Raw genomic sequence first — 26,098 nt, forward strand, 5'->3', positions numbered from 1 at the left:
TATCTCCATCTAGTGGTTTACCAAAAGCTATTCCAATCTACCAATCTCCAATAACAGGGGAAAAACAAAACAAACAAAAACAGAAGCTGATCAAAAAAAGCCTTTCAGTGTTATGACTTGGTCTATAGTTCAAATAGCCATAATGTTGAACAAGAGATTTGACAAGCTAATAAATACCATATGTGTGGAAACCTTTATGCTCTCTAAAGCAGTGATGGTATAGCTTGACATAGAATCTAAAACTTTAAAACCCACCGTCTAATGTTCATTTAAAATTGGTTTGAAAGGCTGAGGTGTCTGCATTGCACAATTTGAAATAGCAAGAATATCAATCCAATTGAGATGCCCCAGATGGGTATGCTTGTTTTCCAGTTGTTTTTTTTTCTCTCCCGTTTTGCTGTGAGGATAGTCACTGTCAGAGATACAACTAAAAAATCTGTATTGATAAAACTCAATGTGAACCAAAACAGCCCTTTTAATCGATCACTTTGGACGATAAATCCGGAGACTCCTGTCACTTGGTAAGGGGATTAAGCTATAGAGACAATTAGAGAAAGTAACTGACCATCCACACCACATGAAAACTTGCAGTAAAATGAAGAAAGGAGCTGACATCGTGGCAGAGGCGTGACTCGTTGTGCATAAAGGTTGATCCTATTAATAACGGGCGAGGTAGCAAATAGGGGGAAAGGAAAGAAAAACACAGAGAGAGAGACGGACAAGATGAGATTTCATGCAGTCTGCTGGTGGTTAGCAGAGTTAATGTGAACTGATTCACAGTGGCTATAGAAAGTAAGCTTAAGAAAATGTTCCAAGCCTAAAGAAGCACACAGCTATTGCACCTAATAAGCACATTAAGCTCATGAGCAATTGTATTTTCACACATCGGTAGCCTACAAAACCATTTTAGGAGATACGCTTTCATGGAAATTCTTATTTTCCCCTTCTTTTGTTGGGCAAGTGATGTTTTTGGTTGGGAAAATAAATGTCAAGCCTTCAGCCTCATTTTGAGGTGCATTTAAAAACATGCTTTTAGGAGGTCATTGTTTGGCAAGCTTTACGCCAGTGGTGGCAGATGAGAAAGAGCTGGTGTGTGAAATCTCCCTAATGAGCAGACCTGTCCTTTGCCAACTCCCGAATGTGCTATAGCTCCTTTTTCTGCACAGGAGAATGTAGAATGAGAAGCGGCATGGCATAGTGAATAAAGCACAGGCCAGGGAATCAGAAGGACCTGAGTTCTAATCCAGTCTCCTCCAAGTTATCTGCTGTGTGACTTCGGGCAAGTCACTTCTGTGTGCCTAAATTACCTCATCTGGAAAATGGGGATTAAGACTGTATTGGAAAGAATGATGACTCACAAGGTTTGAAGAAATGACCTTTTTAGTATTGTTATAAAGACATGGACCATGTTTAGATAACACAGTACAGTAATCATTTAACTGTCCATATATTTAGCTTGTATTCGTATCACTCAATGTGGAGGAAATTTAAGGGCTAATAATCAAGGTTTTTAGTGTAGAGTAGCTATACTCAGAAATCACACAAACCATCTTTTCCAATTTTAGAAGGAAAAGTACAGAACACAGAATATAAAGTGTACATTTCATAAGAACTTCAAAACAAGCAGGTGGGAAACTGTGTCTGATCAAAGTATGTATGAATTCAGTTAATTTGGTTTAGAAAGTGGAGGGAATTGACAGATAATGGCATGAAAGCACACGCCACCATCAAATTTATAGCCAGGTGGGATTATTAGTAAAGGGAAGCTTCATGTGTGGAAGTACAATTTCTAAGGAAAAGGCAAATAAAAAAAGCAGCTGTTAATGTCGTTAACTATAGCACAGTATTGTAGATATTTTGTTTTTTTAATCTGTGGGCAGAGAATAGAGTATGTTCAGAGAGGAATATTACAGTTAAGATGTCACCTTCAGGTAAAGTGAGATTGCAACTGTTCTTGAGTGTCTCAGTAAAATTCCTCTTGGACAACATCATTAGCTCAGACTCTCAGCTTACCAGTACATCTTCATCAAAGCAGACGTCTGGCCCCTTTCTGTACCTAGGTTGCTTAACCATATCACAGGGATCAGGTCCGTCGGCTAAAGACTTGGGTTAAGGAACACAAGAATATTCTTCCCAGGTTCACAAACCCCGTTTAACCAAGAAATTCACTTTTATAAAGTCAAAAAGAAGAATAAAGTTAGCCTGCAAAGAGAACAGTTGATCAAAATGGAAAAGCAAATAGGTTCCAAGATGCTGGTTTTCTCTATAATAATAATAATAATGGCATTTGTTAAACACTTACTATGTGCAAAGCACAGTTCTAAGCACTGGGGGAATACAAGGTGATCACGTTGTCCCACGTGGGGCTCACAGTCTTAATCCCCATTTTACAGATGAGGTAACTGAAGCTCAGAGAAGTTGAGTGACTTGCCCAAGGTCACACAGCAGACATGTGGGGGAGCCGGTATTAGAACCCATGACCAACTCTCTCCTCAACCCCCTCCAGCCTGGCTTCCGTCCCCTACATTCCACGGAAACTGCCCTCTCAAAGGTCACCAATGACCTCCTGCTTGCCAAGTCCAACAGCTCATACTCTATCCTAATCCTCCTCGACCTCTCAGCTGCCTTCGACACTGTGGACCATCCCCTTCTCCTCAACATGCTATCCAACCTTGGCTTCACAGACTCCGTCCTCTCCTGGTTCTCCTCTTAGCTCTCCGGTCATTCATTCTCAGTCTCTTTTGTGGGCTCTTCCTCCCCCTCCCATCCTCTTACTGTGGGGGTTCCTCAAGGTTCAGTTCTTGGTCCCCTTCTGTTCTCGATCTACACTCACTCCCTTGGTGACCTCATTCACTCCCACGGCTTCAACTATCATCTCTACGCTGATGACACCCAAATCTACATTTCTGCCCCTGCTCTCTCTCCCTCCTTCCAGGCTCGCATCTCCTCCTGCCTTCAGGACATCTCCATCTGGATGTCTGCCTGCCATCTAAAACTCAACATGTCCAAGACTGAATTCCTTGTCTTCCCTCCCAAACCCTGCCTTCTCCCTGACTTTCCCATCGCTGTTGACAGCACTACCATCCTTCCCGTCTCACAAGCCCGCAACCTTGGTGTCATCCTCGACTCCGCTCTCTCGTTCACCCCTCACATCCAAGCCATCACCAAAACCTGCCAGTCTCAGCTCCACAACATTGCCAAGATCCGCCCTTTCCTCTCCATTCAAACCGCTACCCTGCTCGTTCAAGCTCTCATCCTATCCCATCTGGACTACTGTATCAGCCTCCTCTCCGATCTCCCATCCTCTTGTCTCTCCCCACTTCAATCCATACTTCACGCCGCTGCCCGGAATGTCTTTGTCCAGAAACGCTCTGGGCATGTTACTCCCCTCCTCAAAAATCTCCAGTGGCTACCAATCAACCTACGCATCAGGCAGAAACTCCTCACCCTGGGCTTCAAGGCTCTCCATCACCACGCCCCCTCTTACCTCACCTCCCTTCTCTCCTTCTACAGCCCAGCCCGCACCCTTCGCTCCTCTGCCACTAATCTCCTCACCGTGCCTCATTCTCGCCTGTCCCACAATCGACCCCCGGCCCACGTCATCCCCCAGGCCTGGAATGCCCTCCCTCTGCCCATCCGCCAAGCTAGCTCTCTTCCTCCCTTCAAGGCCCTACTGAGAGCTCACCTCCTCCAGGAGGCCTTCCCAGACTGAGCCCCCTCCTTCCTCTCCCCCTCCTCCCCCTCTCCACCCCCCCGCCTTACCTCCTTCCCTTCCCCTCAGCACCTGTATATATGTTTGTTCGTATTTATTACTCTATTTATTTTACTTGTACATATCTATTCTATTTATTTTATTTTGTTAATATGTTTTGTTTTGTTCTCTGTCTCCCCCTTCTAGACTGTGAGCCCACTGTTGGGTAGGGACTGCCTCTATATGTTGCCAACTTGTACTTCCCAAGCACTTAGTACAGTGCTCTGCACACAGTAAGCACTCAATAAATACGATTGATTGGGAGCATGCATGATAGCATTGTTGGACATGATCGCTGCCCCAAAGAGCTTACAGTCTAGAATTTACGGACACAAAAAATGAATTACATACAGGGGAAATGGCAGTGTAGAAGTGCTGTTTGGCTGGGGAAGTGACCATCAAAGTGCACTCTACTACCTGCTCCCTTTATTCATTCCTCCTCCTAGCCCCACAGCACTTATGTACATGTCTGTAATTTATTTATATTAATGTCTCTCTCCCTCTCTAGACTGTAAACTTATTCACCACCGAATCCTTCAACTTGAAAGATTTGGAGAGTACACTTTGAAAACATATCTCACAAACTTAAAATAGTGCAAAGACTGAAGTATTTGAGGAATTCAAATAGAAAAACAGTGTGCCCTAGTTGAAAGAACTTGGACCTGAGTGTCAAAGGACCTGGGTTCTAATCCCAGCTCTGCTACTTGCCTGCTGAGCCATCTTGAGCAAGTCATTTAACTGCTCTGTGCCTCAAGTTTCCTCATTCAGAAAATGGGGATTCAACACCTGTTCTTCCTTCTACTTAGGCAATAACCCAGTGGAGAACATGGCCTATTGACAACTTAATTATCTTGCATCTACCCTAGTGCTTACTACAGTGCTTGGCACTATAGTAAATCTTAACAAATATCACAATTATTATTATTCTCATTTATTCAGAAATCAAAATACATAGGACTGAAAATATTAGTTACTGGCAACTAAGCATTGGGAACACCTTTTTAGATTCTTTTTCAGGAACTCTGAAGGATCAGGCTGCTTTTATAGTATTTCAGAGTAACCATAATATCTGGCAAGCCATTTTCTATAGTTGTCTAGTAAGGAATTTGATTTTTCAAGCAAGTGCAAGCCAGTATTACTATAAGCAATTCCTTGGCGTGTGTTCTCAGTCCTGAAATCTCAGGGCTGAGGGCTCATCCAACATTCCTAATGGAAAATTCCAACACTCTCATTTAAGTGGTTACAGTGTGCTAAGCACTGGGCTAAGAGCTGAAAGAGAATACACAGGTGGGAATTAGGGTTCTTTTCCTTCAGGGGGCTCCAAATTAAGAATTTTTTCCTCAATCTCTAAGAAATTGCACCTTTAAATTTCCTTAATCTTCATGCTCATTTAAAATATAACCATAATCCAAATAACATCAGGAAATGTACAAGGTAACATTTAACCTTTGAAATTCACTTTATTTTTCCTATTAGTAATGGAAGATCTGATTAGATTGGAATGATCAGAAAGATGTGAATGCCAATCTCTGTTATTTTTCTAATGACCCTAAAGTGACCATAACCTGTGAGAAAAACCTGTTGAACAGTAGCTGAAACTCACTTTGCGATTCTTACAGCTACACTGGTTAAACTATCTTGCCCTGATCTCCCAGTGGCAGCTTGTCAGCATATATGCATGGACTGTAAGGTCCTTGTGGGCAGAGAATGTGTCTGTTTATCATTACAGTGTACTCTCCCAATCGTTTAGTACAGTGCTTTGCACACAGTAAGTGTTCAATAAATATGACTCAATGAATGAATGACTTTCAAGTCTGAAAAGGAGCACACACATTTTAGGTCAAACAACATTCTGAGATCTGTATATTCTGCTTGCACTGCTTCCTTCATCAGCCTATCCCAGGGAAGGTTTGGTCACTCAAAGTCTGAGTACCATCCTAATCTCTATGAATAGAGTATAAGGCCATATACCAGCATGCCCCTGGGGACCCCAGGCTAAAATTGGGCCTGGCTAAAGCCAGGGCTTGGTGGACTACAGGAGGCCCAATCAGGCCCTTAACACTGGGATAAAGTGGCTAAGGGGCTTAGTATACTAGAGCCAAAATTGCCACCTCATTATCAGGTCCAAATTGTTTTCCATTGAGTTTGCTGCAGGTTTTGCTTTTTCTAAGAGCTATCTGGAAGTTGTGGGAAGGAAAGAATGCATTAGTAATTGTGGTTTCAGATGGTGAATGTGGTTTCTGGTGGCTAGAGAAGCAGCATAGTTTAGTGGACAGAGCACGGGCTTGGGGGTGATGTGGTTTCTAATCTCGGTTCTGCCACTTGTATGCTGTGTGACCTTGGGCAAACTACTTAACTTCTCTGTGCCTCAGTTACCTCATCGGTAAAATGGAGATAAAGACTGTGAGCCCCATGTGGGACAACCTGATTACCTTCTATCTACCCCAGCGCTTAGAACAGTGCTTGGCACATAGTAAGCGCTTAACAAATACCATAATCCATCATTCATTCATTCAATGACATTTATTGAGCGCTCACTGTGTGCAGAGCACTGCACTAAGCGCTTAGTACTGTACTAAGCCCTTGCACTGTATCACCTTAGTGTTGAAGGATACAAGGTTGCTCAGCTTGTATTAGCAGTCGAGTATCACAAGGACAAGTCCCTTTGCTTTCGACGATGATGAATATTAGGTTGGTGTTCATAAGCTTCTCTACGTGAAAGATTCTGAAAAATAACCAGAAAATACTTCAAGGAATACCATTCTCTGTTGGAATAAAAGAGACATTTATATGAAAAAACCTAATTCAAAAGCAGAACTATAAAATTCAATGTTGATGTTGTGGAAATTCAACTACACATTTTCTAAGGTAAATGCCCTACATGTAAAAATCAGAAAAATTATTTAGAGGCTTATTTTCTAATCTTAGAGACAGCTTAAAGACAGCTTTGGGCCTCTTTGAAATCGGTTCCCCAGTGCTATGCTCTGAAGAAAGGCCATCACCAGACAAAGTCAAGTTGGAGACATCCATTACAGCAAATGGATTTCAAAACAAATGGAGGGGCAAACATTGCGCAGCAAGTACATATTTAGCTGAATTGTTTTGATTAACAATTTCATGGTTTAATCCAAATAGATAGGGAAAATAAAATAAGGCCTTTTTTAAGAATAAGCAGCATGGTTCTGGTTTTAGGAATGAGGCAATGCTGAATTTTAAATATCACCACCTAGAGCAGTAAGTTAAATATAATTTCACACATGTATATATTTGCATGTGCACGCTTCAGTGGAATTTGTTCTGCCAAACTCCTAAATAGGGCTAAGTGGGCCCTCCTTTGCTTCTTTCCTCGAGGAATTATTTGACTTAGTGTTTAAGAACACTGCATGTGTGTCCCAATGTTCATTATTATATACTTCTTTACTAACCATTCAATACTGTACTCTTAGAAGGTGGGGATTGTGTCTACCAGTCTATTGCACTCTCCCCAGTGCATCGTGAATAGCATTGACTGATTGATTTATTATGCTTCATCTGTACCATTTCAATTTCTATTAATTAGCAGAGGATGATGCCCACTTGTGATCTATCCACCTCCCCATACTCTAATTACCAGATGCTACTTCTCTTTGTGAATATCCATTTTTGATTTACATTAAATTCTCCGCCATGCGAACAAACATTTCAAAAAGAAAAAGAGACAGTACATATGCAAGGTTGAAAGTTTACCTGGAACAGTTCCCACAGTCTAATACGCCGCTAAAGGATTTACTATCATTGTCAAAGAAATACTGAGTTTGCTCAGTTATGCAGCTTTGCTTAGATAGGGCAGCAGTGAAATCATCGTCATCCATTTCCACTGTGGAGAAACAATGAGAGGAAGAAGCTTGGCCGCTGCTTTCTGGATTGCTGGGACAGCACCAGGAAATATGATGAAAGTCATGGTCCCCCCTTCTCCCTGCATTGGGTTTTCACTCTGTTCCATCAGCTGTAACATCTGACAGACCCCATAATGCTCCTTCCATATATGCCTGGGATCCAACTGCCACTGTTCCACTTCCTCTAAGGCAGAGTTGATGGGAGGATGTGCGAGGTAAACTCCCTCTGTCCTTCCACCAGCCCCAATTTTCTGTCTCTGTGTTACTGGTATCATTTCATGGGGAGCCTGAGGTAGTATCATAGAGACTTGACCCTGTAGCCCAATATTGGGTTGGGTAAAAAACAGTCTCCCACTGCAGTCCTGCCTAGTAGGAGCAGTGTGACCTAATGGATAGAGCATGAGTCTGGGAGTCAGAAGGCCCTGGGTTCTAATCCTTACTCCTCCACCTAACTGCTGTGTGAACCTGGGGAAGTCACTTCACTTTTCTGTGCCTCAGTTACCTCATCTGTAAAATGGGGATGAAGAATGGTAGTCCAACATGGGACTGGGACTGTGTCCATTAGCCTGTATCTACCCCAGTGCTTAGTACAGTGCCAGGCACATAGTAAGTGCTGAACATATACCATTATCATTATTATTATTGTTTTTAGTTCATGCTAGCCCATCCTGCCTACCTCCCTCCTCTCTTTTGGGGTGACAGACCAAGGTTTCTCCAGCACAAGTGGACGTACCTGCCTCAAGCAGCCGTGGGAAAGTCAAACTCAAAATCAACTGCTGCAGGATAGACCTGAATAAAAAGAATCATATCACATTAAAAATGAATAAATAATGGTTCATTCTGTCAGGTTATGTCTACTCCAATTCAGATCTTGGAGAAGCCAACAAATTTAAAATGGGTCACAAGGAAATTCCCATCACCGCCAGCAATGAAAGCTTTCTGCCTTCTTGCTGAAAAATCAAAAAACAAAATGATATTTGGACAATTAAATAGGCTTGACTCCAAAATAATTTTGGTGATCACTTAGGGGAGTGGTTACCTAATGCTCTAGCAGCATATTCCCACCCTCTAGGTCTTCATCAAACTAAACTTTTAAATCTTGAGACACTCATCTGTTCTAACTCAACCTCCTTCTGCATAATGTTATTATTTCTTCCTTGAATTTTCAAATTCAACTTCAGTTCCTGGAACAATTTCTTGGGGACTTCATTCATGATAGACCCTCAGGAACTGCTTCAGAAGACGACTGTGATCTGCCTTGCATATTTGTCTGATCTCTACTGATGACAATGCCCTACTTCAACTTACAGCATGTCAAATAATTGCAATCTTCACTAAATGCCCATAGTGGAGATGTAGATCTGAAAAAGGACACCATATTCTGCTACCTTAGAAGTATGTTGTCAAATACTGATATGATAAATCAATCTGTCATATTTATTGAGCACTTACTGCGTGCAGAGAACTATACTAAGCACTTGGGAGAGTACAACGTAACAGAGTTGGTAGACACATTCCCTGCCCACAGTGAGCTTACAGCCTAAAGGAGAAGTAGAAAACGAAATCCAGGAAGCAGAACGTGACATGGCATTATGGCCCTGTATTACGGATGAGTTTGAAGCAAGGGGCTATATGCAAGACCGGTGGGGATGGCAAAAAAAAAAAAAAAATCCACAACTGAAATGCAACTTCCAGGAAGAACTGTAACTGAAATACTGCCAGTGAGAGAGCAGAAGCCACAGCTTGCTTCTGCGTAGCCATTAAGAAAAGGGTGGCTTGTTTCAAGTGGCCCTTGGTGAAGAGGCAGGCTGTATATGAAAGGAGGTCCTGGGAACAGTGACCACACTCCCTAACCGGATCACAAAACCTCCTCTCCAGAGAACACTCATCCATCTTTGCAGTCATACGTTTCCAGAGAGATGGAAACCAACAGCCTCAGTGACTTCAGGATGAGTGATGATATGTGCTCATTCCAGTAGATTGCTTATGCTCTGTTATCACCAGGAGCATTTCCTAGGAAACCTGCAGAAAAAAGTAGGAGACACTATCCTTACAGGGGCTTAAGATGGAAGAGTGAGACAAGGGGTTCCAATGGCCAAATATACATTGTAGAGTAGGTGACATAAGTTTTGTGCTGCACAAAAATAGTAATAGAGCATGCTCTCTGATGATACAATGATTCAAGTTGCCTTTGAAATAATGAGAAATTTATCACTGAGTAGAAATGAGCACGTTCTATTTCTTCTTCCGCGTCCTATTAAAACAGATGCTACTAATGGTGAGATCCTAACAGTGGGTAGGTAGGTGCATCTGTCAACACCTATGTGACTGATAGTCCATTCCACACCCATATATACAGAGAGATCATATTTTGGCATTCTGATTAATCAAAAGCAGCATGGCCTAATGGACAGGGCACGGGCCTGGGGATCAGAAGGACCTGGGTTATAACTCCAGCTCTGCTGGGTTTCAGCCATATGACCATGGGCAAGTAACCTCACTTCTCTGTGCCTCAGTTACCGCATCTGTACAACGGGGATTAAGATGGTGAAGTCCATGTGGGACATGGACAGTATCCAATCTGATTAGCTTGCATCTGTCCCAGCAATAAGTACGGTGCCTGGTACAGAGTAAGTGCTTAACAAATATCATTAAAAAATGTCCCTATAGGCCTAACAAGAAGTCCTTCTACTACTCCTGTATCTTTATCCACTTTATGTGTTGTTCAATGCATCACTGGGGAAGCAGAATGGTATACTGGATAGAGCACAAGCCTCGGAGTCAGAAGATCATGGGGTCTAATCTCCAGCTCTGCCATTTGTCTGCTTTGTGACCTTAGGCAAGTCGCTTCACTTCTTGGTGTCTCAGTTTCCTCATCTGTAAAATGGGGAATGTGACTGTGAATCCCACGTCCACCCCAGTGTTTAGTATAGTGTCTGGCATATAGTAAGCACTTAACAAATACCACAATTATTACTATCACTAACTGCCACCATAGGAAATATTAATTTATTCTACTCCTTAACAGATTTTAATTCACAGCCCACACTAAGTAGGTAGAAATGTCCTTTCAGACACAGCCTTGGTGTTCATGTGAATAAATAAAAGGAATTTGGAAGAAGGAAAAATGAAGAAAAGGAGGGCTTGCACATGTTTTCAAGAGAATAGAAGGAATGAACATCTTTCTGCTTGTCATACCCATGCTGTCTGTCAGTCCCCCAGTACAAATTTAGCAGTTCCTGCTGGGAAGTGTTTCTCAAAGGCCAGACAGAGAGCACACTTGGGAATTTAAGAAGTATAGAAAAAGTTTCAATTAAGGGATGAGTGTACCAATGAAAAATTCAAATTGTTCCACTGCATTTCACAAAGAATAGGGAGGGTTTTCTTCTTTAGTACACAGGGTACTAAAGGTGTTCTTTTATTTTTGTGAAGACTAATATAAAATAGGGATTCAGTTGCTACATTATAATTTTTAGTTTCTGCATTCACTGATTTCTACTTCAGCAAATGCACTAATTTAACAAGGATCTACAGTGGTCTGGAAGAAACATGGGATTCAAATCCCACAACCCCAGGGCTCACTCACTGAAGCTTGAAGTTGATGGATTTAATAGGAATAAAAGAAAACACATCTTCACAGAGCGTGTAATAAACATATGGAATTCATTTCCAGGAAATCATGTGCAAGGATAAATTATCAACAAATTTACACACGGTAGGTACACAATAGTTATTAGCAGCATGGCTAGTATAGGGTGCACATAGCTGAGAGTCAGAATACCTAGGTTGTAATTTCAGCTCCACCACTTGCATGCTGTTTGACCTCAAGCATTAGAGGAGCAAAGTGTGTGGGCTGGTTTGTAGTACAAGAGAAGCGGGATGAGGTAGGAGGGGGCAAGGTGATTGAGTGCTTTAAAGCCCATGGTTAGGAGTTTCTGTTCGATGTGGCAGAAGAGAAGCAGTGAGGTTTAGTGGAAAGAGCATGGGCTTGGGAGTCAGAGGTCATGGGTTCTAATCCCAGCTCTGCCACTTGTCAGCTGTGTGACTTGGGGCAAGTCATTTAATTTCTCTGTGCCTCAGTTATCTCATCTGTAAAATGGGGATGAAGACTGTGAGCCCCACCGGGGACAACCTGATAACCTGACAACCTGACTGTTATTAAATTCCATGGAATGATTGTTCTAGGCATCTCTAAGGGCAGCACTTTGTGTACAGAGAACTGTATCAGAGGCCTACTATTTGCAGAGGATATGTATCTATAGATATACACATGCACATATGTATGTATAGATACATATGTGTATATCTATACATACATATGTGCATGTGTATATCTATATCATTTATTTATTTGTTTATGTTAATGTCTGCCCCCCCCCCCCCACCACCACCACCCACCCAGACTGTGAGCTCATTGTGGGCAGGAATGTGTCTGTTTGTTGTTATATTGTACTCTCGCAAGTGCTTACAGTAAGTAAGCATACAGTAAGCGGTCAATAAATATGATTGAAATATGATTGAATAACCTTATAATAATAAATAATGATGGCATTTATTAAGCACTTACTATGTGTAAAGCACTGTTCTAAGTGCTGGGGAGGTTACAAGGTGATCTGGTTGTCCCACGGGCGGCTCAAAGTCTTAATTCCCATTTTACAGATGAGGGAACTGAGGCACAGAGAAGTTAAGTGACTTGCCCAAAGTCAAACAGCTGACAAGTGGTGGAGCAGGAATTTGAACACATGACCTCTGACTCCAAAGCCCGTGCTCTTTCCACTGAGCCACGCTGCTTCTTTTAACAGTGAACAGTGCTTGGCACATGGTAAGCACTTAACAAATACTATTATTATTATTATTATTAGGAGGTTCTTGAGGAGTGGGGAAACATGGACTGTTGGGGAAGGGGTTTCCTTGAGAGAGCTAGACTTGCCTCAAACCAAGAATAACAGTGAACATGCTGAAGTGAAACAGAGCCAGGTCCTGAAAGTAGGAAGGCCCACATGAGCATCAGATCCCAAAGTGGATTGAAAAGAGAGCAATCCCCCTGCTTGCCGTGTGCAAGGATCACTGGACTGGCTGGAAAATTTTCACTTACCATGCAGCAGTCGTGGCCCACCATCCTATGTGTAGGATATCCGCTATCGATGGCTGAAATCAGAATGAAAAGGTTGCCAGTTAGTACCCGCAATGTTGCCTGGTGAGGGGGAAGCCCTGGTGAAGAGCCACTGACCACATATACTGAGCGGAGTCCTCCTCCTTGCTTCGGGGCACTGCCAGGGTCACACACGGATTGGTAGTCGTAGGACTTGTTGAAGGCGTACACAGACATATTCACCAGGTAGCGCATGAGGCTCGGGTCAATCTCGCCATAGAATCTTCCACTCTTGTAGGAAATAAAGGGGTGAGATAAGGATTGACGAAGACCAAGGTTGTATCGTTCAAGACAGGACAGTTACAACGCAGGTACCCAAAGCTTCTTTGGTAATAATAACGATAATAATAATGATTGTGTTTGCTAAGTGCTTACTATGTGCAAAACACTGTTCTAAGCACTGGATAGATACAAAGAAGTTGTCCCACATGGGGCTCACAGTCATAATCCCCATTTTACAGATGAGGTAACTGAGGCACAGAGAAGTTAAGTGACTGGCCCAAAGTTGCACAGCTGATAAGTAGCAGATCCAGGATTAGAACCTACTACCTGTGACTCCCAAGCCCATGCTCTTTCCACTAAGTTGCACTGCTTCTCCATTCTTTTGGTGCCCAGGAAGTAACAGACATCTGTCATGTTATGTGCCTTATGTAGGCTATACAATATATCATAATGATGTCATGTAGCAGTTCACAGATCTGCACAAATCATATTTCAGGGTGGGATTCCTGACCTTCTGGCCCCTACTTTGCTTTCCCCTCCTGGTTCCAGTGAACACACTTTAATTCTGGGGAAATAAACCCAAGGAGGGAGACGTTGGGCCCTTAAAATAAAAATGGCAAACATAAAAGCATTTGTTGCCATACTTGTAGCAGACAGGGGATAGACCAGCTGAAAACTGGCAACTGGCCAGCCAAATTCAAATTGATATCCCCCTGTGCCAAACCCAACAATAGCACCTGCTAGTCATTTAAGCATAAAATACATAATCAATACATTTTGCTATTAAAAAGATGGGAAAATGCTCCACTGAAAGCCCATAGCTGTATTTCAGGGCATTTTAGTGGATCTTTTTAATTCTCTGCTTGCCTAAAGAATGGGTCAGTACTGAACAATGAAACAGATTTTTTAACTTAAGTTTAACCTAAGCAATTTTCACATCAGCAATAGATCCTCAGGTTTGGAGAACTCAAATCAGTTGAAAAGTCCTGTGGCAATCATGTCTCACATACAAGTACATACCTCTTTGTTTAAGTCATCATGGTTTGACATCAAAAGAAAACCGCCATCATCAAGAATAACACAGTCCATTACCTATCAACAAATCCAGAGAACTCTTAATATAGTGTCATTCCTTGGTTGGTTTTCTCCATTGATTCAGAATAATATAAGAACAAAGTGAAATAACGCACGGCTATAAGTTATTCATTTAGTTGAGTAAATATTGCAGCCAAACCCGATAGCTGCAGAATCTCAATCGATCAATCATATTTACTGAGCATTTACTGTGTGCAGAGCATTGTGCTAAGTGCTTGGGAGAGTACAATACAACAGTATAACAGACACATTCCCTGCCCTCAACAAGCTTACAGCCTAAAAGGGGAGAAAGACATTCATATTAGTAAATAAATTAAGGCTATGTACATAAGTGCCTTAGGGCTGGGAAGGGGCATGAATAAATAGAGCAACTCAGGGGGACTCAGAAGGGAGTGGAAGAATAGAAAAAATGGGCTTTTTCAGGGAAGGTCTCTTGGAGGTCATACACCTTCAATATGGCTTTGAAGGGAAGAAAAGGAATTGTCTGCTGGACATGAAGAGGGAGGACGCTCCAGGACAGAGGAAGGATGTGGATGACAAGTTGTTGGTGAGATGGATGAAGTGGAGGCACAGTGGCTTGGTTGGTGGTGTGGCCTTGGGCAAGTCACTTAACATCTTTGTGCCTCAGTTACCTCATCTGTAAAATGGGGATTAGGACTGTAATCCCTATGTGGGACAGGGACTGTGTTCAACTCAATTATCTTCTATCTACCCCAGCACATAGCACAGGGCCTGGCACATAGTAAACACTTAACAAATACCATAAAAAAATGGAAGATCCAAACATTTGTTGTTATTTTTAAATTGGTCATGTAAAGGAATGGAGGGGTTTATGTATATAAAATCCCATTTTTCAGGAATCATAAACTTGTTGCATCCTGAATGATTGAAGATGTTTTGCATGTTATAAATTTGGATCATTTCCCAATCCAATCCAGGCATTAATCAATCAATCAATCAATCGTATTTATTGAGCGCTTACTGTGTGCAGAGCACTGTACTAAGCGCTTGGGAAGTACAAGTTGGCAACATATAGAGACAGTCCCTACCCAACAGTGGGCTCACAGTCTAAAAGGGAGAGACAGAGAACAAAACCAAACATACTAACAAAATAAAATAAATAGAATAGATATGTACAAGTAAAATAAGAAAATGGGTAAATACAAATTACACTATATACTGTTAATCCTCCACTCGCACTCATTTAGTAAAGTGCTCTGTACACAGTAAGCACTCAGTAAATACGACTAAATTAATTCCCAATTCCCTTGACTTTTTTTCTTTTTAATGATACTTGTTAAGCACTTGCTATGGGCCAACACTGTACTAAACGCTGGAGCCGATAAAGATAATCCAGTTGACACACTCCCTGTCCCACATGGAGCCCACCGTTGAAATCAGAGGGAGCAGGATTTAATCCCACCTCAAGTCTTTTATTGTACAGAATTTTTTTCTTTATATTAAATTTAATCTTGGAGGTTGATTCTGCCACTGTGGCAGTGGCTCTGCCCAAAGCCATGGGGCTAGGAGGGGGACAGGATGGCTCTGGGAGCAGGCAGTGAAGGCTCGGGAAAGAATTTCTTCAATCCCCACTATATTCTGCACCAGGTTTCTTCCTCACATCTTTGGCCATAAAAGGGGATGTGGAGGACAAATTAGAAGTAAAAACTACAAAAAAAAAAAAAAATAGGCTTCAGCATGGAGAATTCATGTCTAAAAACATTTGATGTCTCAAAAGCGCTCTTACCTCACTGTTTTGCTTACAGTCACAAATTTGGCCTGTGCACTTGAAAGAAAAGAAATTAAATAAATATGATTTATTTCCACAAGGCAAGAAGGTAGGCTCTTTAATTCATAGCAATAGTGTTGTTTGATTGGAAATTAATCTACCATTAAAAAAACCAAAACTATGAAATAAAGGGTCCAAGATAGACATTTTGTTGAATGGATAAATCAAGTTTCCATTGTACCTGTCTATAGATTGATTTTTACATTATACCTTAACTAAAAGATTTAAAGTATTACATCATGCCATATAGATTATTTTTATTGTAAGAGGACCTGGTTCTTCACTTAGACTCTACTGGCTGGCCTGTTCAATCAACATCTGCTTCCTAAACAGATTTTTGATTTAGAGACTAATCTGCACTCAGTGACTGTGGACTAGCTCAGAGGTTTTTCAAACTGACGTAACCCATCAAAATCTCGGAAACAAAAAGCACCTACTTACTGGGTTTCTGGTTGCATCTCTGGTGAAATTTTCTGCCCATTTTTTGAAGTCAATTTTAATTCCAACGACTAAAAAATGAAAGCAAACATCTATAAGGCTCTACTTAAGATTGATCAAAATCCACTTTCTAAAAACAAAACAACTTTTTTTATGGTACTTAAACACTTACTATGTGTCAGGCACTGGGGTAGATACAAGCTAATTGGATTGGACACAGTCTATGTACCACATGTGCTCACAGTCTTAATCCCCATTTTACAGATGAGGTAACTGAGGCACAGAGAAGTGAAATGACTTGCCCAAGATCACACAGCAAACACATGGCAGAGCCGGGATTAGTACCCAGGTACTTCTGACTTCCAAGCCTGGGCTCTGTCCACTAGGCCATGCTGCTTCTCAACTAGTCAGTTATTGGCACCAAGGATGAATCTCTGCCCACTCCTTCCAAGACATCCAGATGCAGTAAATCTATGGGCACTACATAAAACAATGATGATATTTTTGAAATATAAATTTCTACTCTTCAAGTGCCATTTTCCTTCTAAAAAGCAGCAACCTTGGAAATCCCTCACATAAGGTTAATATAATCAATCAGTGGTGTTTACTGAATGCTTACTCTGTGCAGAGCATTCACTGTACTAAGCACTTGGGAGAGTAACAATACAACAGACAGGTGGCCTTGGCCTAACGTCTTTAAGTCATAGATCATAAGGTTGCCGATGTTAGGTACACTTGTATAACCTCCCCAAAATTCCTAGGGAAATATAGGACTAGAGACAAAGACACCCATTGCAGGTCCATCAGTTTGTGAGAGAGGTGCTAGGTATTTGAGGAGAGAAACTGTTTTGGTACAGAAGTTTTGTCCTTAATCCTATCCCTCCTTCCCCCTCCCCCAGGGTCAAAACTGAGCACTTAGAACTAGTGCCTCTGGGGGCCGATTTGGATGCAGAACTTAGACTTTTCTGTGTTCTACCCAATCCCAGGGTTTGCCTTGCCCAGTCTCCAGTACAAATCACAACAATAAAGGACAAACCAAGCACAATAGCTCTTACCTGCAGGCTTAAGAAGTTTTCCATTAATAGATATTTCTACAGCTCTGCTTACCATAATACCAGACTCGTAGCTGCTGGATCCAGATTCTGATTGGAGGGGGAAAAAAGCCCTCCAGTTATTAGAGCCCATTGTTGGGTAGGGAACGTCTCTATATGTTGCCGACTTGTACTTGCCCAGCGCTAAGTACAGTGCTCTGCACAGTCAGCGCTCAATAAATACGATTGGAATGAATGAATGAACTATAATTGCTAGAATTAATTTCCATCTCGGAATTATCAATCCCCTCACTAATATAGAGCTTTGGGAAGCAAGTTCTTTCCTCAGGACCCCAAATGTGTAGGTTGCAACAGAGAGAGGGACTATCAAGAAGTCTAAATTCTGGGGATTGATTTGCATCTGGGTAATGTGAGCCCCTCGGTTTCCACTGTGACAACTTCCAGGAAGCATCTTGGCAACAATTTTATGGTCTGGTCTCTTATTTGGTATAGGTCCCAGGACTACCTTCTTGCCATGGAACATTGACTTTTAAGTGCTTGTTTTGCCCCAGGATTGCCAAACCCCGCCGTCTTCAGGCACTACCTCACATACTTTCACAACACCTTTCTGAGCTTGTGGCCCTGTAATTTATGGTCAATAATCTTAGGATGAGCTGAGTTAGGGCAGGCCCCAACATTTTGGCTCATCTAGTGTTCACCCTGCCAGTATAAATGACTTAAGGCAGGGGATACAACAGCACCAAGAACTTTAATTAAAAGGCAAAACATAAAAGCAGCAAATCATAAGAAACGCCATAGTGGATCAGGTCAATGACCCAATTAGTCCACTGTCCTGTCTCTAGCAGCAGCATCAGGATTCTTTGAGGAATCAGCGGTCTTCTCTGCCTCCAACAGTGGATTGGGCTGACTATGAAGGGAACATTTTGCTCCTACTGTGACAGGAAATGACCTTAAAATTCCACCAATAAGGACCATTTGCAATTTACAATGACAGCAAAATATTTGCTTGTGGATGTTCCAATTAAAAATGCATCTATATTTAAGTATCTTTTCTAAATTTAGAGCAAAGTTTCAGTAGACATAAAACATTTGGCTTGGTAAGAAAGCAAATTTTTAAGCATCATGCAGTTGAAAACTGACTTACTATTAATATAAGGAGCAGTGAAAATATAGTTGTCATTGTCCAAGCTCCTCTTATAGAAGCTATCTTCGTATGTTTCAGGATTTTCAAACCATTCGGCTCCAGCCCTAAGTAGTAAAATGTCAAAAGAGTCAAGTGTGAATATCCATTTCTGACCTTCATCTACAAAACTGTGGTATTTGTTAAGTGCTTACTAAGTTCCTTGTACTATGATAGGATGGATCTAAACATAATGGATCAGATACAGTGCTTGTCCAATGCCAATCCATAGTATTTACTGACCACTTATTGTGTGCAGAGCTCTGTACAAAGTGGTTGGGGAAGTACAGGGGGATCACAATCTATGTTGGTGGTAAAGATAATGGTACCAATAGCTTAAAAACAAGCCACATAATAACAATGGCAATTATGGTACTAGTTAAGCACTTAGTATGTTCCAAACACTGTTGTAAGCATTGGGGTAGATACACGTTAATCAATTTGGACACAGTCCCTGTTCCACATGGGACTCACATGCTTAATCCCCATTTTACAGATGAGGTACTGAGGCACAGAGAAGTTAAGTGACTTGCCCAACGTCCCACAGCAGATAAGCGGTGAAGCTGAGATTAGAACCCAGCTCCTTCTGACTCCTAGGCCTGTGCTCTATCCACTAAGGTCTTAGAGGTGTGAGACCTTAGACTCCCCACTTGTTCAGGTAAGTAGTGTCCTTATTTATTATTTTGTTTTAATGTTATTTGTTAAGCACTTACTATGTGCCAAGCACTGTTCTAAGCACTGGGGAAGATACAAGGTTATCAGGTGGGTCTCACAATCTTTATCTCCATTTTACAGATGAGGTAACTGAACCACATATAAATTAAGTGACTTGCCCAAAGCCACACAGCAGACAAGAGGCGGAGCTGGGATTAGAACCCACCACCTCTGACTCCCAAGCCTGTGCTCTTTCCACTAAGTCACGTTGCTTCTCCTTAGGACTAAACACAAGTACAAGACTAACTGTCCATTGAGCTGGACCCAAGCAAAATATGTAGTATTTTCAAAGTCTCAGAGCAGATTCACATGATTGACAATTTGTATTTCAGATTTATCCCCCTCATCGGTTATCTCACTGCTGCCTTGGGAAAGCCCTGTCAAGTTGATCCATACGACTGAATGGGAAATAAGACCAAGATTCTAGAGAGAGGCTTTGTGGACAATTTCCATGATGGTTAGTGGATGTCTGGATTGAGAAGGAGGAAATGAATCCATCTATTCTTGCTATGGTGGGACAGAGAAGGTGAATTATTACTTTATTGTGTATTTACCCCAGTGTTCAGTTCACAAAAAACACTTGATAAATCAAAACACAAAACAAAACAAAAACAAAAGCTATTGCTCCATCTTTGGTGACCACACTCTAAAGGGAGAGAGTCTGGAATCAGAGAGACCAGGAAGGAGGTAACAAGGACTTAAACTTGGGTGATGGCCATCTGGGAGAAGAGGGAAGGATGCATCTAGGAAACAGTACAGCAGAAAAATAAGTATGACAAGTGCCTGTCTAAAACCTGAAGATTCAAAGACAGCAACTAAGACGGTGGCAAAATTGTGGCCTTCTGAGACAAGGAGAAAAATGGGTTGTAGATTAGCATTGGAAGAGTAGAAGAAGGGAAATGAGGAATTTAGTTTCAGCCATGTTGATTTTCCTCTCAAGCCTGTCTTACTGATTGTGTTTCATTTTTCTCTCTCCCTCCATCAACTAATTTTTCATACCCTTCCTTCAAATCTGCTAGACCACAGTTACTGCCACCTCTGTAATCTTCCTTGATTCATTTATCTTCCCCTTCAAATTCTATCATCTCCAACTACCATTTAAGTGCTTCTGCCTTAACAGTGCACTTGTGTACTCACAACCACCCATGATGCATCTGTAAATACTGATTACATATCCTACTATATAAGAAATCTCATACTGAAGCAGCATGGTCTAGTGGATAGAGCAAAGGCCTGGGAATCAGAAGGACCTGGGTTCTAATTCTGATTCCTCCACTTGTCTGCTGTGTGACCTTGGTCAAGTCAATGAACTTCTCTGTGCCTCCGTTACCTCATCTGTAAAATGACGATTAAGATCATGAGTCCCATGTGGGACATGGACTGTCCAACTTGATTAGCTTGTATCTGTTTCTCCTGCCTCAACTTGTAAATGATCTCAGTGTCTGTTTCTCCTACAAGAGTGTAATCCCTTTCTAGACTGTGAGCCCATTGTTGGGTAGGGACTGTCTCTATATGTTGCAGATTTGTACTTCCCAAGCGCTTAGTACAGTGCTCTGCACACAGTAAGTGCTCAATAAATACAACTGAATGAATGAATGAATGAGTGTAGGACAGGTATCATGTCAGTTTACATGATAGCTCTCCCCCTCTAAACAGAAGTTGGCCAAAAATCCCTGCCCTCAAGGAGTTTACAATTTAATAATGGTGGGAGGATATTGAAGCCTTTGAGCCTGGGTCTGATCTATGTTCTCTATCTCCCCTTAAGTAGCTCAGAGCAGAGAGTTTCAGTAGTACTCCACTCTGCATGGGTAACATCAATTACTTATGTTTTTTGCATTCTTTCCTCCTACTCTCTCAAGTGTTGCAGGTGGAGGGCAGACCAGGTAAGAAGGGAAATGAGCTCAGAGCTATCTTTACTTACTCTTTGGGGAACACTCTGGTAATTCCTCCATCAGTTACAACAAAACGCGCTAACACTCCGTCTCTGTGGCCAACAGTGGGGAGAAGAAAATTAGTAGTTTCAATACCAGAAATTTATTTGGTCAAGATTAAGACGATGAATATAACTAAAAGCTTCAAGAACATTCAGTATTTCCTTCATTTTAGTTTTGGAAATCTAAATTTAAAATGAATGAGGGATTTTCTCAGCTTATTGTGAGTGAGATCCAATGACAAGAAATACAATAAAAGAATAAGAACACTTACGGGTTTTGCTTGCTCCAGTAATTCTGGACAAGTTCATTTGTAAACCCTGCATCCAATAATACTCTATTGACCATGTCAACATTACCTGACAAATGAAAAAAAAAAAAAACCCACACATATAACTAAGACCACACTTAATAATAATGTTAATAATTCATTCAATAACAATTATTGAGTGCTTATTGCGAGCAAAGCACTTTACTAAGTGCTTAATAATGAAATGGCTAATGGCATTCAGTACTAGTGAAGAGCATAAGGGGGTTACCTAATTTTTAGAAATACTATTATGCAAATGTCCTATCTTCTACAAATAGTCTACAAATATATTAAATGTAACTGAATATTTCCCTATAAAATGTATTACAAATAATGCTATTAATAATCACTACTGCCATGCAATTCTATAGTTCTGGATAGATGTTAACACATTTCTCAGATTTGAGGCCTATTTTACAGATTGATAAACCAATATACAAAAGTGCCTCACAATAGATGATGGGTTTTGCTTTAAGTCTGGGCAACAGAGGTACTAAATCGTTATCTAATTAGTATGTAGGTTACCCAGAAAGTCAACTCATCATAACTCCGCTGAGTTTTCCCTAACGTTTTCCAGTTCTCTGTTGATTCCAGTGTTGAAGTTGATTTTCCTCTTTCTGTTTTTTCCTCCACAATTCTAAATTTTGCAAAGGAGGCATAACATTTGATTTATCACTGCTCATTTGTGCTTTACCTCCCAAATGTTGAAAAAGCAATTTGCCTGGTAACTGGTACCAACATGCATGTACATTTGAACCAGGGGATAAATGAAATACTGCTATAGATGTACGTGAGATAAAGAGGAGAAAAAAAAATCATGGTAAGCAAAGTTGCAACCAGCAAAGTTGCATGTCCCTTTCACTGTCTTTGTGCTTCAAAACTGGTCATTGTTGAAAATGGGAATTTTCTGTTTAATGGCCTCTGGCCCTAAGTTTCCATTTTGTGCGCATGAAGCTGGCCCTTTGAATGAGTCATGAGGGAATGACCAGCAAAATCCCTTTCTCTTTAGTCTTGCCAGGAGTTGATGCAGGGCTTCAAACTAGAGCTTTAATTAAAGCAATTTAAACTGCCTCTGTGGCAAAACTGTGTCCATACTAGCTATTTTGCATTTATTTTAATCAGTGTGTTCATTCAAGCATGTCTTTATTCAAATATGCTCATTTAAAGAGGAAACTATTTGCAAGGCAAATACCACCACAATTTATAATACAAATCTAAACACTACCCGTAGTCTGACAGTGTTTCATGCTCACTCTCCACATCGAGAGTAAGCCACTCTAATACTAAATGGATTTACAAGTTCTGTTTTTGTAAAAAAAAAAAAAAAAAGTGTAGAGCTCCATGTAATAAAGTTTCCTTCTTAGCCAATAAAACTTGACAGAAAACTTTCCATTCGTAATACTGACTCAAAGAATGCAATGCAATGTAGGCATTCTTTCTAAATCATACAGCATTTAGGGTAAAAGCAATTGTGTAGACATCTAATTAGGACAAAGATTGTGCCTTAATGATTAACTATAGTATGAGAATTCTGTGCCCATTGTAAAGTATTCCTGATAAATGCTTTAATATTGCAAAATAAAATTTAAATTCACACTTTTATTGGTCACTGATTTCATGATTATAACTGAATTCAACTGATGATGAATACTCAAAATGTAGTGCCTGAACACAAGGCCTTGACGAGAAGGTAAAGATGACTAGGTACTGCTTAAAATATACGATTGATAAATATTTCCTAGCAGTTCACATATTCTTACAAATAACAAAACCTCACATCTTACCTGTTGTTGACTTCCTGGTTACTTTTTGAAGGGGAGATAGAGAATAAAGGAAGGGGCAGTAACCAGAACAGATAGAATGCAATAATATGAGGGGATATAGAAGATAATTTGGAATCCCTGAACACTTGCTTGGGAACATCTGTCCTTAAATCTCTCTCCCTAAAATGTCACTTTCCCATAACCTCCCAGTGAAAGGGTCCCATCCTTTTCAGTAAGTGGGTCTGTGGAGAGTTGTCATGTAAAGAAGAAGCCAATGGCCAGTGGCTTGGTTCCCTTGATTGATTCTGTTCCATTTCTCAGAGTGCTTCGAGAGTCCCTCGAGCTTGGATAATAAGGCACTATTGCCCCTACTGACTTTAACGTGTGCAGTGGGAGTGAACTGAGCCAGAGAAAAGCTATTCAAAGACATGAAAACTGGCCGATATGGATATGTTATTCTTAACTGTTACCTTCTTAACACATTCTGGAACCCATCTTTCAAACCATTTTCCTGAGTAGGTTTTAATAATGAGAAATGAGCCCACTGTTTCTACTTTTTTTTTTTGAAACAAACCAAATGTAAAGAAAATGCTATCATCAAAGATGAGCCTGCACTAGAAACAGTCTATCTTAATGAATGCCAAGATAATAAAAGAGACTGACCTTCTCTGTGAACAGATCGTTTTTATGGTATGTGGTTAATATGCTTTATAATTGCTAAAATTAATTTCAGCAAGATGATGAATGTGATATCCAATAATGTTACCTTTTGGTAAACATATTAGTTGAACTTATTTTTTGTGATAGCACTTTCTTTGGTCTACTCATCACCTTTAGTGATGCATTTAAAATCTAATAGAAACAGGAGCCTCCTTTTTCATCTTATTTTGAGCGATAATGAAGTCAACAATAACTCTTTGTATCTATTCCGGGGTGCAGAACAAAATGAAATATCAATCAATCAATAGTATTTACTGAGTGCTTGGTATGGGTAGAGTACTCTACTAAGCTCTTGAGAGAGTATAATACAAAAGAATTATCACACATGCTCCCTGCCCATAAATGTTTTCTTTAAAAGTGCAATATGTTATTGTGTTATTTTGTTGCATTAGCACTGAAAATTCCTACAGTGAAACCCAGGGGAATTGGGGTTTTCCTTTCTTCTTCCTCACTTTGAGTAATCTCCCTCAGAGTTTTACACAATTTTGCCCATGTCATGCCTTTTGGCCTAATGACTTTCATAGTGAAAATTGTTTAAGAGAAATAGCAGGATTGGCACAAGGCACTAGACAGAAGATGGAAAGCAGTTGAACAAAGAACATCCAGGAAGCAGAGGCATAAAGAAAAAAGAGGCATCAGTGGCTCAATTACCTGATTTGCCTAATTGGCAACCCAGCCCTAAATACCAGTCTCATAATTTCTTCCAAATATTGCTAGTGCAGAAATTTCCTGGCTATTCCCAAATTAACAGAATAACCCTCTCTTGGAGTTAGCATGCACAATTCCCAGCCCAAGTGGAATTCCAGAAACTTGGGTTAAAGGCCAAACATGATTTCTGAAAATGGAAAATTACTAAAGCACATGATTGAGGGCACAAACTCAATAGGATCAGTATAAAAGAAGGTCAGGAACAATGAAGACATTAGTAGTCTGGACCTATATGATGTCCTCCTTCTTGTTCCAGTTTTGCTGACACTGATCTTGGAATTTGGCAAGTATTGAAGTGATAAGAAGCTTTACTTTCTTTTTTTTTTTTAATTCCCTGTCAAGGGCACCATAGATGAAGGATCAAAAGGGTAAGAAATTGAAAATATAATTTAAACAAATCAAGTTATACTAGGTTTGGGTGGACAAATGGTAAAGTGAGACATTGTTTTCATTTCATATTTTGCCGGGGCTGGTCAGCTATTAGGATGAAAGGAAATGCTCAAAATGTTTAAAAATATACTAGGTTTATTGACTCAGAGTATGAGGGATGCACGTGGAAAAGTAAATGTAAGTGATTTGGTTTGGAGAGAAAGCTCCACTTGAGAAATCAGTTAAGAAATACACATGACAAATAATCAAATGCTGAAATAATTATTCTGACAAAGATGTCATAATTTGGGATTTTTTCCTACTGAAGCAATTCCAGCAAATGAAGGAAAATACTTACATGATGGATTATTTGGTGTTTTTCGATCAATAAACTCATTGAAGTTTAAAAGAAATTCAGTGTTGTTATCTGATAATTTTAGATCATTACAGTATTCTCTAAAAAACAACAGAAACCCTTGTTAGGTTTATGTCTCTCATGCAGCCAGACAGATATGTAGCACAAGATACATACAACAGTCACTCTGTAATTTGCAAAATAAAAACCTGACTGAATAGTTCCTTTCACGAACGTAGTATGACCATACAACTTGTGAGCCATTTTATGAAACTGGCATATTGAACCCTTTAATAGACTTAGTTTTTTCCCCATTTCAAGTGTCTGACATTATGAAAACATCAATTGAATGATATTACAATAATTTTCTGTTCTATTTATGCATGTCAATAAAGTGTTTTCCTCATAATAGCTTGCCTTCCCAAGTTTCAATCAAGCTTTTAGCACTGGCTTAGAGATTTCTCTTGGCAGTTCAACTTCTCAAGGACTTGGTGCTTCCCAAGGAGTTTCAAATATACCACATTCAGTAGCAGAGATATTTGATTGAATTTCAGATTTTCTAGTTCTGATGTATATATCTTGCCCTCAAAAAGGCAATCTACCATTTTATGGTACTTCTTATCATATTTATAATTCTTAGATTAATGCTAAATACTTATTCCTAACAAAAATAA

The 26,098-nt window shown here is 40.4% G+C and overlaps 1 protein-coding gene across 4 annotated transcripts in view; it reads right to left on the reverse strand.

Moving 5' to 3' along the window:
- The window catches only part of CACNA2D1 (calcium voltage-gated channel auxiliary subunit alpha2delta 1), a 441,193-nt gene that overhangs the window by 17,652 nt on the left and 397,443 nt on the right, over nucleotides 1-26,098 (reverse strand). For all 4 annotated transcript variants that reach the window (XM_038740942.1, XM_038740940.1, XM_038740941.1 and 1 more), the window contains 14 exons: nucleotides 25,428-25,525; nucleotides 21,474-21,558; nucleotides 21,190-21,252; nucleotides 18,519-18,622; nucleotides 17,378-17,464; nucleotides 16,326-16,393; nucleotides 15,843-15,881; nucleotides 14,021-14,092; nucleotides 12,857-13,009; nucleotides 12,722-12,774; nucleotides 8,360-8,415; nucleotides 7,478-7,607; nucleotides 6,367-6,476; nucleotides 2,014-2,096 (listed from right to left, as the gene is read on the reverse strand). In XM_038740942.1, the coding sequence (XP_038596870.1) occupies nucleotides 2,014-2,096; nucleotides 6,367-6,476; nucleotides 7,478-7,607; nucleotides 8,360-8,415; nucleotides 12,722-12,774; nucleotides 12,857-13,009; nucleotides 14,021-14,092; nucleotides 15,843-15,881; nucleotides 16,326-16,393; nucleotides 17,378-17,464; nucleotides 18,519-18,622; nucleotides 21,190-21,252; nucleotides 21,474-21,558; nucleotides 25,428-25,525 (1,201 nt within the window). The remainder of the gene's footprint in view (nucleotides 1-2,013; nucleotides 2,097-6,366; nucleotides 6,477-7,477; nucleotides 7,608-8,359; nucleotides 8,416-12,721; nucleotides 12,775-12,856; nucleotides 13,010-14,020; nucleotides 14,093-15,842; nucleotides 15,882-16,325; nucleotides 16,394-17,377; nucleotides 17,465-18,518; nucleotides 18,623-21,189; nucleotides 21,253-21,473; nucleotides 21,559-25,427; nucleotides 25,526-26,098) is intronic.

This window comes from Tachyglossus aculeatus, assembly GCF_015852505.1.
Source record: "Tachyglossus aculeatus isolate mTacAcu1 chromosome 12 unlocalized genomic scaffold, mTacAcu1.pri SUPER_6_unloc_1, whole genome shotgun sequence".
Lineage (NCBI taxonomy): Eukaryota > Metazoa > Chordata > Mammalia > Monotremata > Tachyglossidae > Tachyglossus > Tachyglossus aculeatus.